The sequence below is a fragment of the Hydra vulgaris genome, chromosome 05 (genome assembly GCF_038396675.1).
Source record: "Hydra vulgaris chromosome 05, alternate assembly HydraT2T_AEP".
Taxonomy (NCBI): Eukaryota; Metazoa; Cnidaria; class Hydrozoa; order Anthoathecata; family Hydridae; genus Hydra; species Hydra vulgaris.
In genome coordinates, this window is record NC_088924.1 from 29312501 (window position 1) to 29330176 (window position 17676).

General features: G+C 26.0%; 1 protein-coding gene across 5 annotated transcripts in view; it reads right to left on the bottom strand.

Annotated features, from left to right (window-relative positions):
* LOC136080766 (phosphatidylinositol 3,4,5-trisphosphate 3-phosphatase and dual-specificity protein phosphatase PTEN-like) overlaps positions 1 to 17676 on the bottom strand; it is an 87351-nt gene that overhangs the window by 19668 nt on the left and 50007 nt on the right. For 4 of the 5 annotated variants that reach the window (XM_065797846.1, XM_065797843.1, XM_065797844.1 and 1 more), the window contains 3 exons: positions 11179 to 11309; positions 10527 to 10634; positions 1586 to 1650 (listed from right to left, as the gene is read on the bottom strand). In XM_065797846.1, the coding sequence (XP_065653918.1) occupies positions 1586 to 1650; positions 10527 to 10634; positions 11179 to 11309 (304 nt within the window). The remainder of the gene's footprint in view (positions 1 to 1585; positions 1651 to 10526; positions 10635 to 11178; positions 11310 to 17676) is intronic. The other variant, XM_065797847.1, reaches the window with a different exon arrangement.

The following is a 17676-nucleotide window of genomic DNA, read 5'->3' on the forward strand; positions in this document are numbered from 1 at the left end:
TATACATATATATACAGTCATGGACAAAAGTTTGAGACCACTGCAATTTTTTACAAAAAACACTCAAAATTTAGAAAAACAAGTAGTAAATTATAAATCAGTACATATATTTAGAATGTTTATTCACACTATACAGGATAAACAGCATGTCTATTCATATTTTAGTATTTACAATGAAATCCTTTATTTTTGAGAATATTTTCAATACGTCCTGGCATCGATTCACACAAATTCTTGCAATAGTTCGGCGTAATCTCCTGCACCCACACGCGTTTAATCCAGTTGGTGAGGTCATCTTCAGAACTTGGGCTATGTTCAGCAATCTTCTGCTTCATTACAGTCCAAATATTCTCAATAATATTGAGATCTGGACTGTTGCCTTGCCAAGGTTCCAGTAGCGAGATGTTTTCAGAACGCAGCCAGTCCTTAACAGCCTTGGTACCATGACAAGGTGCGCCATCATGCTGGAAATGAGTGATGCCATGTATTGGTACAAATGGTGGCAGCTTATCCATCAATATACTCAAGTAAACAGCACCATTAATTGTTGTATTTTTAGGCATAATCCAAATGCCAGCACAACCGCTACCAGAGACTGCTCCCCAAACCATAACTTTTGGAGCCTGTTTGACTGTTGGTATAACGTACTTTGGATTATGCCTCTAATTTGGTGGGCGTCTGACATGTCTACAAAATGAGTAGAATTGCGTGAATGTTGTCTCATCTGAAAACATCACTTGTTTCCACTGGGCTGGTGTCCACTGCCTGTACTTCTGACAAAATGCTATGCGATCGCGAATATTCATTGGTGAAAGCTTCGGCTTCCGTGCTGGTCGGTAAGATTTCAAGCCTGCATCAAATAATTGTCTGCCTATTGTCCGACTGTTTGGTTGGTGGATGTTGATCCAGGCAGTTTGCCTCTAATGGCACTTGAGGATGCTCTTGGTGATTTTTTTGCTGCCTTTATCATAGCATTATCCATACGGTTGCTTGTAATCTTCGGGCGCCAGGTGCATGAACGGGATTTAAAACTTTTCGACTCTTGATTTCTCTTTACAGTAGCTACAACAGTGGAATGTGAAATACCGAGCTTTTTGGCTATCTGTCTTATAGAAATGTTCTCTTTGTAAAAAATAATGACCTGAGCTCGCTTTTCAGATGTCAGTTCTTTACCGCGTACCATTTTAACTAGTACTGCTTCAAATAAGGTCTCCGTAATATAAAATGTTCTAAAAGATTTCAGTTACATCTGAAAATAAACTTGTAAACATCAATTTTAGACTCTAATTGACAATTAGCACAAATTGGTACAAAATTGTAGCACTAAAGTAGCCCAAAAGCAATTCAGAGTAGAATACATTAAAAAATATGCGAAAATCGCAGTGGCCGCAAACTTTTGTCCATGACTGTATATATATATATATATACATATATATATATATATATATATATATATATATATATATATATATATATATATATATATATATATATATATTCATATATATATATACATATATATATAAACATATATATATATATATATATACATATATATATATATGTATTTTAAAAAAAGCCATACTTTATATGTTTTAGGTAGTAGCTGAAGTATTCTATATATCTTCTTTGACTGGGTATTGTGACACCCTATTACAAAACAAATAATAAAACAATCACAAGTTAATATCATTTGTTTATGCTAAAAAAGTATTAGTTAAAATGCAAAAGTGGTGTAGTGGTAGAGCGCTCCCTTCATAAGCAAGAGATTCCGAGTTTGATTACCACTACGTCCCAGGTAGTATTATGAACTTTGACAAAAGTTTCTTGTTTGTCAAAGTTCATGTTTCGAAATTATAGAGTTGAGAAAGGGTTACGCAATTAAATAACCTCCTCGTTTGTTATTGCCTTCTCAGCCGTAAGGAGTCGAATTTCCATTATTAAAAAAAAATTGATTATTGCTGAGATCAGGAAGTTATTGTACATTATTCCTGACAGTGAGTTTTTTGTCATTTTCTGCATTAGTGTGTTGTTGGTCATTGTTCAAATCAGTCATGGTTGTTTGCTTTCAGTGATTTATTGGTGGCTGTTTACAGCAACCAATAACTCACTGAAAGTACTTTAAGTACCATTTTATAAGTGGAATAAGGCAACCAGACAGCAATAAAAATAATTGTTATTATTGATGTTATTATCATCATTATTACTACTATAATTACATTTACATCATTATTTTTAAAGGTGTTTATTTGATATTCATTTTTATTTTTATTTGCAATTTTTATTTCATATAAATATCAGAATATAGATACTATTCATTCTAATATATTTCAACTTATTTACTGTCTATTCTAATATATATCAACTTATTTGCTGTCTATTCTAATATGTATCAACTTATTTACTGTCTATTATAATATATATCAACATATTTACTATTTATTCTAATATATATATCAACTTATTTACTATATATTTTAATATGTATCAACATGTCTATTATCTGTTCTGATATATATCAAAATATTTACTATCTATTCTAATATGTAGCAACATGTTAACTAATAATTCTAATATATATCAACTTATTTATTGTCTATTCAAATATGTATCAGCGTAATTACTATCAATTCTAATATATATCAACATACTTACTATCTATTCTGATATATATCAACATATTTACTGTCTATTCTAATATTTTTCAACATATTTACTATCTATTCTAAAACATGCTAGAATAAATATTAGAATAAATAATAAATATGTTGATATATATTAGAATACATAGCAAATATGTTGATATATATTAGAATAGATAGTAAATATGTTGATATATATTAGAACAGATAGCAAATATGTTGATATATATTAGAATAGATAGTAAATATGTTGATATATATTAGAATAGATAGTAAATATGTTTATATATATTAAAATAGATAATAAGCATGTTGATAAATATTAAAATATATAGTAAATAAGTTGATATATATTTGAATAAATAGTATAGATGTTGATAAATATTAGAATTAAGTTAATCCATTTATTTAACCATAAAATATGAAAATTTACAATAACATTTTATAAACTCACATAAATAAGAATAGGTGAAAAAATAAGAATAGGTGAACTCACACAGTTCACAAATTTAGGTGTTCGGAATAAAATGATATGACCCCAGAAGTTTCAATAGATTTAGGTTATTAACTTTATATGTTTTAAGGATCAATTTTTTTAAAAATCTAATGAGTGGCCCATTTTGAAAAAATTTAGTCTTGAAATTTGCAAAAATTTCATGTTTTTTTAAGATTTTTAATGGTTTTGTTTCCTTCATAAGTTTCACTATGATATCCTTTTCTTATATATCTTGAATCTTTGAGGTGGTAGCAGGCACAAACCAGTCTCAGATTGTCCTCATGACTTTTCTTATATTTATCCTTTATAGAGAGTAGATGTGGCATAACTTTTTGGTTTTTTAAACTAGTTTTGCAGATTTTATTTTTTAGTTTTGCGGGTTATCTATTTGAGGCACATAAGTATATATGTTGTTACATATTTAAGTTCAGAAAGTGTGCATAAGAAGACAGTAAGAACTGGAATAAATGTTTATAAAAAACACTATTTTGTTGTAAATCATTACAATATTGACAAATGTAAATGTAAATAATAAAAAAAGCAAATATGAAATAAAAAAGGCAAATACGTGTGTGTGAGACTGTATGCGTGTGTATGTGTGTGTATATATATATATATATATATATATATATATATATATATATGTATATATATACATATATATATATATATATACATATACATATACATATACATATATATATATATTTACATATATATTTATTTACATATACATATATATACATATATAAATACATATAAATATATATATAGATATACATTAGGGTGGAGTGAATTTTAGTTTTTTTTACAATTCGTTTAGCCTGGGTGTGCAAAAGTTGTCTATTCATTTCAGAAATACTCTGGAAAAATATCAATGCTCTAGGAAATTATCTTGAGGTTCCTCAAGACCTTTAAAATTTTAATGGGTCCCTAATATTATGTAAAAAAAAATTTTTCAAAAGTATGTCATGTTGGGTCTCAAAAAAAGCAAAATTTTATAAAAAATTTAAAAATAACAATTATTTTATAAAAAAATTATTGTTTAAGATTTTTTTGAAATTATAATTAAAAAAAATAAACTTTTTTCATTTTTAGTTTGAAAGGTCATTTTTTCTGCAATAAACTATAAAATAACAATTTTTTCTTCTAAATAATTGTTATTTTTTAAATTTTTGTAAAATTTTACTGCTTTTGAGACCCAACATGACAGACTTTTGAAAAACTTTTTCATTACCCATTAAAATTTTAAAGGTCTTGAGGAACCAATATGTATATGTATATGTATATGTATATGTATATATATATATATATATATATATACATATACATATACATATACATATATATATATTTACATATATATTTATTTACATATACATATATATACATATATAAATACATATAAATATATATATAGATATACATTAGGGTGGAGTGAATTTTAGTTTTTTTTACAATTCGTTTAGCCTGGGTGTGCAAAAGTTGTCTATTCATTTCAGAAATACTCTGAATATACATATATATACATATATATATATACCCAGCAAACATGTCAGCGTTGAATCAACGTTGAAAACCGGTCGCAGCGTAGAAAAAGCGTTGCAGTCACAAAAACAACGCGCTTTCAACGTTGAATCAATGTTTGTTTTTGTATACTAAATCGCTGTAAATTTAAACGTTGAATAGGCGTTGAATTTGTAACGTAATTTAACTTCTCAAAAAAAGACGTTTATTCAACGTGGAATCAACTTACGCAAAAAGCCATTTTAAAGACGATTCAAAATCTATGCTTCATCAACGTTAAAAATAAACCGCTTTTTAAACGTTACATTTTCAACGTTGAATAAGCGTATAAATATCAACTTATATTATCTTCTCAAAAAACCGCGTTTATTCGACGTTGAATAAAAGTACGCAAATAATCACTGTAAAAACGTCGCAAAATTGAAGGTTTATCAACGTTAAACATTAGCTGCTTTTTCAACGTATTTAAACTATTTATGAAACAACGCTTATTTAACATTACATATACCAACGTTGAAAATGTGGTAGTTAAAAAACGTTGAAAAAGTGTTATTTTGCCAACATTAATTAAACGTTGTTTTGACAACGTTGAGGAAGTGACACATTGAAAATTATTGTCTCATTAACTAGCCATTACAAAAATAATTTGCCTTAAAGAAAAGGCAATGAAAACTTAATAGAACGCATGCAGATGGTATAAAAAAAATATTTTGATAAAGTTATGTTTTATAACTTCTTTTTATTGCGGCTAATTTAAAACTTTTAGATTTTGCATCAAATTGTATATAATATACATAAATCTCAGAGTATATTCGGTTTATTCAGGTTATTTTTGTCGATGATTTATTTATTTTAAAATGACCATTTTAATAAATTGCAAAGTTGTATTAAATATGTTATTTCTAAGTTAAGAATAGCACTTAATTTTAATAAGATTCAGATGTTTTAAGTAATATCAAAATTAATAAAACATAATAAGTCAGACTAAATTTAGTCTGTTCACAGACTAATTTTTTTGTTTATTTGAAAAACTTTAAACACCTTACCCTAATTATCAAGCAAATATTCAGTATAAAATCTTCGACCAATAATGAAAGTATGCATTATTAAGTTTTTTTATATAAAAACACGTTTGGATAAGAAACTTTATTTCCATTTTTTTGAAAAACTTATAATTTTAATAGGAAAAGTATTAAGTCCTAATTATAGAGTTATGTTGTATATTTAATTCTAACATTTATTCTTTATCATATATTTTTATTTATTTTAATAATATGTATTTATGCATATATATATGGGTAAATTTATGAATATTTATATAAGAAATATATACACTTTATATATGTATATATAATGTTTATAGTCCTAATTTTAGAGTTGGTGTTGTATATATAGTTCTAACATTTATTATTTATCACATACCTTTGATAAGTATTTTTATTTATTTTAATATTATGTATTAATGCATGTAATTATGAATATATATATATATATATATATATATATATATATATATATATATATATATATATATATATATATATATATATTTAACAAAAAATAGTAACTAACGTTGTATTATCAACCATACTTTTGATTTAAATACTAATTAAAGAAGTTAAACCATTAAAAATCCTACAAAATATAATGAAATTTTTTTAAATCTTAAAACTAAATTTTCTAAAAAAGGGCCACTCATTAGATTTTTTAAAGTTTGATCCTTAAAACATATGGTATTAATAACTTAAATCGATTGAAACTTCTGGCGTCATATCATTTTATACTTAAAACCTATTTTGTGAACTGTGCTCATATAATTAAAAACTAGTCAATTAAGTAAAACTTATATATATATATAAATAAAACATAGAAAGAATTTAAAATAAAATAAAGATAAAAAAAAAAATCAACATAACAATTGCAAAAATTAGAACAATAACCATAAAACTATTACTACAACTGAATCACTACCATTATAAATAATATTATTAAGATTTATAAAACAAAGGTAAATTAATGATAATAGTAATACTAGTAGAGTTAAAAAGACAGTATAAAATAAAAGTAATAATACATTTTATAAATACAGTAATAAAAAAAAGCATTAATAATAAAAGATAAAATTAATGTACATTAAATATATACTCAAATAAAAACTTCTTAATATGGTTTCGATTGAGAAAAAGAATGTTGGTAATAAAAGGGTATTTAGTTAAAATCTTTTTTTTTACAAATGATATTTTTTGGTTCCAGTGAGAAAAACATAGATGTTTTACAGAGAGCTTGCCATATTTGATAGTGTTAAAAAAGGAAGTGTTTAAGTTAAAATTTTCAGTATTTTGAGTGTAATATTTGTGTGTGTCACTTGTTTTAATAAAAAAATTAATAAATAGAATAAATAGTAATAAGTAGAAAAATAGAATAAATAATGCAAAAGATGATAAATATTAGAATAAATAGTAAATATGTTGATATATATTAGAATAGATAGTAAATAAGTTGACATATTTTTGTATTAATAGTATATATGTCAATAAATATTAGAATATATAACAAACATGTTAATATATTTTAGAATAGATAGTAAATATGTTGATTTATATTAGAATAGATAGTAAATATATTAATACATATTAGAATAGATAGTAAATAAGTTAACACACACACACACACACACACACACACACACACACACACACACACACACACACACACACACACACAAACACACACACACATATTTATATAATATATATATATATATATATATATATATATATATATATATATATATATATATATATATATATATATATATATATATATATATATATATATATATATATATATTTATACTATATGCATAAACAGTAAATAATTTAATTTTCATGAATCTTTTGACATATAAATTTATTCTTTTAATGCAGTTAATTCTGGTTTTATTTGATTGTTTTTAAATTATACGATATGTTTATTTTATTATTATTAAAAATATAATAAATAATTGTGTTATCATTAAGAATGATTGTCTTATTGTTTTTCAATACATATATTGTTCAAGCGGGAACGATGAACATAGTTTTGCATTGTTTTGATTATATTATATTTCTTTTATAGTGTAAATAAGTTCATAAAAATGAATTTAACTTCAACAAAAACCAATGTTTCAAATCAGCATTCAACATCAGGCATTAGAACTCGAAGAGATAACAGCCACTATATGTTTGGTCTTTCTGCTTTTGTTAACAAAGAATGAGCTGCCTACTATCACTCAAATTGTCAGATATTTTGTTCTGCTAAAAAAAAAGCCAAATGCACAGAATGTAGCTATTATTAATAAAATGATATATTAGAATTATGGAACATGGCATCCATTCCTACCCTTCATCTTAAAACAGTTAAATATTTACTTACTAATAATAGCTTCTTTATTTAACTATTTATTAAAACTAGCTTCTTTATTTATTACGACTTACGTCATAATAAATAAAGAAGCTAGTTTAAGCCAATCAAAATCAAGTACAGTACAATTACAAAAGTTTACTGCAATTTTTCCATTGTTATTTGACATTTGTTCTTGTATGTGCCAACTCTATGTTCTATGTTTCCTCACAAAACAACCCTGATAAACAATATATTGGCTTAACCGAGGGGAATGGAAAAAACGTTATGCCAACCACAAACAATCGTTTAAACACAAAAAATATTCAAAAGAGACTATGCTGTCAAAATTTATTTGGGATTTAAAAGAAAAAAATAAAAATTTTAATTTACAATGGTCTATTCTAAAATCTGCTCCTGCCTATAATAACATTTCCAAAAAATGTATGCTATGTTTGCAAGAAAAATTTGAAATAATTACTCATTTAAATCAAGAAAATTTATTAAATAAAAAATCTGAATTAATTTCTAAATGTAGGCACGAAAATAAATACCTCTTAAAAAATTATAAAAACAAATGACCAAATTAAACTATCCCCATTCCAAAGAAAATTATTTCATAATTACTTTCTGTAACTTCCCGTTAACAAAAAAAATATAGTAATTAAAAATTTTTTATAATACTTAATAACTTCCTATAAAATATTTTTTCCTATAAATTGAATTTTTTTTCAGATTTAGTAACTCTTCCTGATGATCCAGCAATGGTGAAACTTCAAGTCGAAGATAAAAGTTAGATAAGTGTTTTTTACTAATTAATTATTGCTCTGTTTTTTAAGAACATTGAGCACTCTATTTGTAAAATACACTAACATAATTTACATATATATATATATATATATATATATATATATATATATATATATATATATATATATATATATATGTATATATATATATATATATATATATATACACATGTATGTATATATATACATAATTGTGTATATATATACTATATAAACATACATAGATACATATATATATATATATATATATATATATATATATATATATATATATATATATATATATATATATATATATATATATATATATATATATATATATATATATATATATATATATAAATATATATATATATATATATATATTTGTTTGTTATAATAAGCTGAAATTTGAGCTCACATTGAGTTGCAATTGGCTCACATGAAGTAGCCCATTCGTGGATAAGCCATGGTAGTAACTATGCTGGAGGTTCTGCAGCCCATTCTTAAACACATTGAATGTGTTTACATTAATATTGAATAGCAATTTTAAACAGTTAACATTTCAGTTAGTGAAAAAACTGCTTCAAAGTCCATTGTTAAACTTTGAAGTTGTGTTTGTGTTGGGACTAATTCTTTAATAAGTTGTTCTCTACAACCAGCGCTTGACTTTCTTGTGATTGTTGGTACAAATCATTTCATCAATTTCTTTTATGATTTTGAGTTCTTGAATGAGGGCGTCTCTTTGTTATCGCAAATTTAGACTAGCTATTTTGAGTTTGATTAGACTTTCTTAGTAGCTATGTTGTCTCATTGTGTGCCCAATCTTGGTGGCTTGTCAAAAAAACATTTTTTCAAGTGTTTTTTGTCAATAGTGACCAACTGCATATTGTATATTGCAAATGTGGTCTAACATGTGTTGTATAGAAATTCTTCCACAGTGTTGGCACTTACAATATATAAGTATTTTCAATAGACCCAGAATTTTATTTGCAGTCGACGCAGCTTTATTTACAATATTACTAAGATCCCGACTTATTTAGATCCCGACTCCTTTATCATTTTCTACTATTGTTGTTTTAAGGGCTCGTTTTGCACATGATAGTGGATCTAGCATAGTGCATATTACTAATTTGTTTACTTATCCAATGTGCATCTCTTTTGATTTGCTAATATTTAGCTGCATTGGCCATGTGATGCACCAACCAGTTATTTTGTCAAGAAGATAACTTTCAGTTTCAAGCTCTTTGTTTCCTAGCCGAATTAGTGCTTTTAGTTTAGTGTTGTCTGAAAACATTTTGCAACAAAAGTTAATGGCGTCTGGAGGGCTTTCGAAGATGGCAAATAGAGTTGGTCCTAACACAGATACCTGGATAAGACCACTAGACACTAATGCCCGTCCTGATGATGTATTGCTTAAAACGACATGCTGTCATCCATTTGTTAAAAATGAACAACCCAATAAAATAGTAATAAATAGATAAAAGATCTATTTATTATAAAGCCAAAGCTTATCTAACACATGTTTCTATTTTATTTCTATCATCTTAAAAAAAAAAAAAAGAATTAGTACATTGTACAACAATTTGTTAAACTACAGTAGTATAGAGTACTGAGTAAAATATACACTACAATTACAATATACAAAATCACAGAAATGCCTTTATCAAAAAAAAAAAAAAAAAAACAAACTTTATGGTTTTCAGTACGAGTAACTGCATAGTAATACATTGCATCTATTGCATCATCATAGAAACCTTTATACAATAAATATGCACATATCATTACGCCTGTACGTCCCTAAAATATTTAAAACTTTGTTATTAGTAATATGACAGGTACCTAGCTTGGCCCCAGTTTTTTTTCAATTTTTTCAGGTCCAAGCAGGGCACCTGGTACATCTATAAATTCAGAGTATAAATCAAGTCAGACACCTGGCACTTTTATATTCCAGGTAACTGGGAAAAAATACCAGGTACATGCAGAATACCAGTTAGAGACGGGTAGTCATCATCTTTCAATAGGGGCGTTTTCCTAAGGTACCCAGATTATATATATGTCAGGTACCTTGCTTGGATTGTTTTGGCAGTTTTTTCCTGACTTGGACCTGGAAAAAACCAATGAAAAACCAGGACCAGGAAGTCAAGACCAGGACCAGAAAACCAGGATCAGAAAGTCAAGTACCTGGTACATCTTTAATTATTATATCTACTTTTAAATAAACAAAAGTAAAGCACCAATGTCTTTCTATTTTTTTTAAATATAATTATACCTATCCATTTCTTTGCAACAAAACATCAAGTACATATAAATAAAATCAAATTTTATAAAGTTTATGGTTTACCCATCCATCTTTGCAGTGAACTATTGCAACATTTTCAACGTCTTTTGTCAACCAACTATCCAAATCAACGCAACATTGTTCGATCAGTTCAAAAGGTGGCGCATTATGTTCTTTAAATCCAAACAAAGAAACTAGATAAAAGATTTTTTAAAAACTTTAAACGCTTCAAAAATTATATTTTAATAATACTTTTACACAAAACGTTTTTAAAAATCTAGCAAAAAATTTTTAAAAATAATGAAAGTATAGCATTAAGAAAAATTGTGTTTACTGATGGTTTAAATTAAATAAAACTCATAGAACATGTTGTCATTTTAAAATATATAAATAGAATACATCTTTTTTAAACATATTTAAACATAAATCTTATTTAAAACAAATATCTTAATTCTTTTTTATCTTTCACCTTAATTATTTTCTTCCTTAAGTAAAATTGTACATAAATTTAATAACAATATTTTATAAATAAAAATTTTTTTTACATAACATTTATTAATTAGAAAGATTCTTTTAATTTATACATATCAGGTGAGCACTATGAAATGCATATATGCAATGGTCAAAAAATACATACACAAAAATACATTAAAAAACAAAAGATTAAATAAAATGCAAATAAAACATTCAAACTTTTTATTGAGTATATTAATTGTTGGAACAGTTCTGCGCAATGTCACATGTATCTGTCTCATATTTTAATAATAAAAACAATTATCCCAAAAAAATACTTTTATTTATAATATAACATTACAACCAAAAAAAATTTTGTTTATAATATAAAACTATTATTAAAAAGGTATTACAAAGTATACAAATAGGATTGCTGGGCTTTAAAAAAGACATGAATTTATATTTCTTACTTGTTTAAAAAAAGATGTCTTTCAAACCTATAAGTAAAATAAAAAACTTGCATGTATTTAATTTTTTAAAAAGTAAATCATGCAATAAATATTGTTTCCTTATGCAATGACCATTTAATTTATAATTATTTGAAAACTACTTGACAGATTTTTGTAATTTTGTGATGCAATAGAGTTAATTGTCTATTTATATCATTATATTTGTTGCAATGTAGGTAATTATCTATTTATATCAATAGTTTTTACATTTTTATAGGACGCTTTGGCGGAAAGCAATTATTTTAGAAAGTACCTGACATCTGGTGGATCTTGCATTGAGTTACTTTTTTAAGCTGCTACCCATATTTTCTTAAAATCTTTTTTATCTGAAGCTAATATCTTGGTTATCAATAATATTTCTTTTATAGTTGATCAAAAACTTGCTTCTCATAAATTTTTGAAGAAATTGCTTCCTTAGATACAAATTAATAATTTTTCTTCCTTTAATCGTTGCTTTAGTTTAACCTTCTTAAGAAGTTTAAGCATTGACTGAAAATATGAAAGTAATGAAGAATTAATGATGAAATAAGAAATATGATGAAGAGCCTCGAGTGATTCTAAAATTTGGTATTGAAACTAAATTTATCAAAAGGTTAGATTCTTGGTTTTAAAATTACTACATCATTATGCTGAACATTTTAACACCTAATAATATAAATTCATTATCAATAAATGAAGAAGTGGTTAAACGTCTTACGGTCAAAACTTATTTTTGAAATCAACATCTCTTCTCTATAACAAGAAGGAAATACTCATAAAGCAATTTGACTCAAAGCAGTAAGTGACTCATAAAGTCTAAAGAAGTATTAGTCTAAAGAAGTACCATATTAGCTAGGCTGACATGTTGGCACAACCTTATGTTAACACAGGAGTGGCTGGCACCTTGGTGGCACATTGATCACTTGTACATCAATGATGTTCAAACTATCATTCAATAATACTTAGAATACTTAGCAGAGGCATTTTATCCATTAGCAGTGGATGTTTGAACTGTATCTTTCGTTGTGGTGACAAAAACACAACAAAAGATACAATTCAGGGCCTAAACAAAGATAAAATTTTTTGAAATAAGATTTGAACTTTTGGAATGAAATAAATGCATGTTGGTGTGGGTTAGTAGCCTCAAATAAGCTGTTTTTAATAGTGTCTTTTTATTATATGTTTATATTAGATTGTAATATCAGATTCAGGCAGGCACTTAACGATACCCAAACTACTATCACTCAAAACAAAGTTCAATTATCAATCTAAAGTACTTAAAATGTATCAGAGATTACTTCCAAGCTTAAAAAGTACTTTGGAACTATTCAGTTATAGCAGCAGGTGTGGAAGCCACCTATCCATTATCCAAAAACTTTATGGATAAGACAAATATATTGAAATAGTATTAGACTGTAATCAGCTGCAGCTGGCCAAATAGTTCTATGCTCTATAGAAACAGCGCATACTGCAACTATTCAACAATTTTATGCCTAGTGTCTGTCACATTATCTACATATCACTGTTTCCACTGCTCAAACTTCTTTCAGCATAAAATACATATTATCCCAACAAAGGTGCTCAAAAATGCATAAATAAAAAGACCTTTTTTATTTTGTGCAATTTAAAATGTCTTTTAAGAATAATATACCTTTCAAAATGAAGTGCAGTGAAATCTGTGACAATTTTGAGGATAACTTTAATTCAGCGGTTAGAAAGAAATGATTTAATAATACAAAAAATCCATTTCAAAATGACACATGCAAAAAATTTTTTATCTTCAAGCATAAATTTACTATACATTGCTTTTAAGAATTTTTATGCTAAACAACTTTTTATATTACACTGTGACAAATATTGGAAAAGTGAAAGAAAAAGACATATGTAGTTTGAACACTGTGACAATACAAATGAGTTTAATTCTGCTTGATTGTTTGTTTTGTAGATTTGTTAGGTACTGGCAAATCTACATAACAAAAAATTGTTTTGATTGGTTAGGTTTTAATTTTTAAATTTTGATAGTTTGCTTAAAAAAATTTTTTTCAGTCTGATGTCTAGTTTTGAGCTTCTGTTTGATCCATTTTGTTTTTTTTTCAAAGGAAAGTCAAATTGACAAAGTTGAAATCATTTTTTTTTTTAAAAAAAACAAAAATATGTATCAGAAAAATAATCATCAACAATGTTTTTTTTCTGATTTACTAAAATATCCTAAAGTTTTCTAAAAACAAAGTAACATTTTACTAACTTTTTTTATCTCCATTTTAGTATATTTTTGTTAAATTTTACCAATTGAATACATAACAAGGCAAGTGCAGGCTTTAGCCCACCATTCGTAACAAGGCCTGTGTATGCATCTCCTTTTTATCTTCTAGCTACCAATGAAAAAAACAAAAACTTAGGTGTACACCTAACTTAGATTGGGTGTTCACCTAAGTTTAACAAAATATAACACCTACAGTTTAACATAATATAAAAGCAATTTTAAAAGTATATAACTCAATTATTAAAGTTTTAATTACAAAAATTTTCTTTTTCTTGAACTTATTTCATTGCAACTTTCACAATTTTCATATTTTATAATATTTTATTCACAGAGAACTAACTACTTTCATAGTCAAAACTTGAAAAAAGTGGCAAAAAAAACAGGCAAATTACTTTAGCAACGCCTTCAGCAACCATAATATTAACATTTTACAAGAACATAGCACAAGCACATTAAGGTCAAATATTTAAGTCTAAAAATATTTTACGTCAAATTAAAAGCTTAATAAGAGTGTAAATATCACCTAATAATAAAAATTAAACTTAATGTGGTTTTAAAAAAGTTAAATAAGAACTTTTTAAAAAAAGTAAAGTTTATATGCAAAGTTTGCGAGCAGAAACTTTGATTTTGATTTTTTTTTTTTTTTTAAATAATAATACTTTATACTCTAGTTTTAATACGCTATTTTATTTATTTAATTTTAAATCTAATTCACTCCCAAAAAGGCTGCAAGCAACCACTATTGAGTTGGGAGTCACTAGAAACAAAGAATAGTGTTAAAAAAGCAAGGTTGACAGTAGACTTAAACAGTTGAAAGTTGTATGAGTCAGGAAAACATGAAAATGGGAGATACAATAAAAAAATGCAATTTTGCTGAATGAAAGTCAAGCGAGAAGGAACTTTGGTAAATGGAACTAAATATGATAGCTCATTCAAGCAGCAACCATAATTAAGTTGGGAGTCACTAGAAAACAACAGGGTTGTCTTTCATTTGTAGTAAATAACTTGTTTGAATAAAAATTTGCAACCCAGTGCAAGCCCAAAACTGTTACAGAAGAGAGATCAGATTCAAGATTGGCTGCCTAATCCATTCAATTAAAAAAAGAACACTTCTTGTCAAGAATTAGTATATAATTGAGTCATCGGTAAATAGAGCTATTTTAGAAGTATGATTGTCAGGATGATCATTAACATAGATAAAAAACAACACAGATTCAAGGATAGAACCTTGAGTTACTGGAACGTTGAGTCACTAGCAGTAACTGGAAATAAAAAAGAGTGTCGGCCTTCGAGGATGACTTTAATTCTGCGGTTAGAAAGAAAATGATTTAATAATGTAAAAAATTTCAAAATAACACATTCAAAAAATAGTCAAAAATTTTTATTTTTAAACATAAACTCACCATACACCGCTTTTAAGAATTTTTTATGCTGAACTTTTTATATTACACTAAGAGCTCAAATGAAAGGTGACTGATTATTTAACAAATAAGTTTCCAATTTTTTTCTATACTTCACTAGTTCCTTAAGCATCTTCTCATCAAGTTTTCCTTGGTAAATGTGTTCATAAACTTGTTGCAAATTTTCAAACTCCTCTTTACTTTTTCCTTTGATTACTTCCACTTGTAATGAAATGTCACTAGTAATGATTAATGAAATTAATGCTGACTCTTCAGCAAAGAACTCCTCAAGACCTATTATTTTCATGAGCATATAAATGCTTCCTAGAAAACTCATGAGTGAATGAAACCCACTAAGCCTGCAGTAGGGAGAATTTCTGAATAGACAATTTTAAATATCTTTAGACTAAGTGGTCAATTAAAAGTTTTGCATTGGGTTTCAACTTACAAATTCTTTGTTTGTGAGATTCATTGGTGATAATGATCTATTATCAGGAAAAATGAAACAGTCGATTGATATCCTTTTTCTGGAAGTTGCGTTATTAGGCATTATAAAAATCTAGACTGCTTGAAAAAGGTTTTTCAGTTCATGACAAAAACTAACTCTTTATGTTGCTTAACCGGTTTTGAGCAAAGAAAACAACAAACTTTTAATGCTATCAGGTTCAGACCAACAAACTTTTTCCAAAGGTCAGTGAGCCTTTTCTGATGAAACTTACTGGTTCTTGTCTATCTCGGTGGTTCTTTAATTTCCGAGTCAGATTAGTTTTCTTCTTTGTAGTACATGCCATCAAAAGTGTCGTCAAGCCTTTACCAACCTAATTTGTGTTATCTAACCTCCTGAATCCAATTTGGAATGGAAGCCTTTATTCCTTCTTGCCAGTTTTAAATCAAATCTCATTCTACTCCTCATTTTTTCCTTTCTTGTGCGGTTGCTTTATTAAATCGTAATCATTTTTTAAAATCTTTTTAGAAGAACATCTTCAAAACATGTCTTTTTATTATTGCAAATAGCCATTGTATATAGATCCTGCCTGATCCTAAGCTCTGTTATTCTCAGTTTACTAAATCTAACATCTGAAATAATTAAATCTAAAATAATTAAAATAAGTTTGTTATATAAAATATAAACTCGAATAATTGAAAATATATTTGAATAATTGAAAGTCAAAATAAATAATAATTAAAAAAAGTTTGTTATATATAATATAAACTCGAATAATTGTTCAAATATGTTTTTGCTTTTGTACTTTGCATTCAAAGCACCATTGCATCAACGATATGTTTCTCTTTCATTTTTGAAAAAATTGGCAAATAAGCATATAATACATAAAATTATATGCAAAAAACTTCAAAAATTATTGTTTTCTCCTTCATTTTTGAAAAATTGGAAAAAATAGACACATAAAAGAATAGTACATAAAAATATATGAAAAACTAGAAAACATAAAGACAAAAAATAGTGCATAAATATATGGAGAGGGGGGGGGGGCGGAAATAAGTATGTTTCTTATTCACTATTGTAAAAATTTTCTCTAGAAAATACAAAAGTAAAAATAAAAAGAAGGTAAAATTTTTAATATTGTAAATCTATATGAGAGCCTCATTTCTTCAACAAAAGAGCCGCAGGTTCCCGACTACTGGTATATATGTATGTATATATATGTGTCTGTGTTGGTATGCGTATGGGTATGTATATATATACATATATATATATATAGATATATATATATATATATATATTTATATATATATATATATATATAAATATATATATATTATATATATATTTATATATATATGTATATATATATATATATATATATATATATGTACATATATATATATATATGTACATATATATATATATATATATATATATATATATATATATATATATGTACATATATATATATATATATAATATATATATGTACATATATATATATATATATAT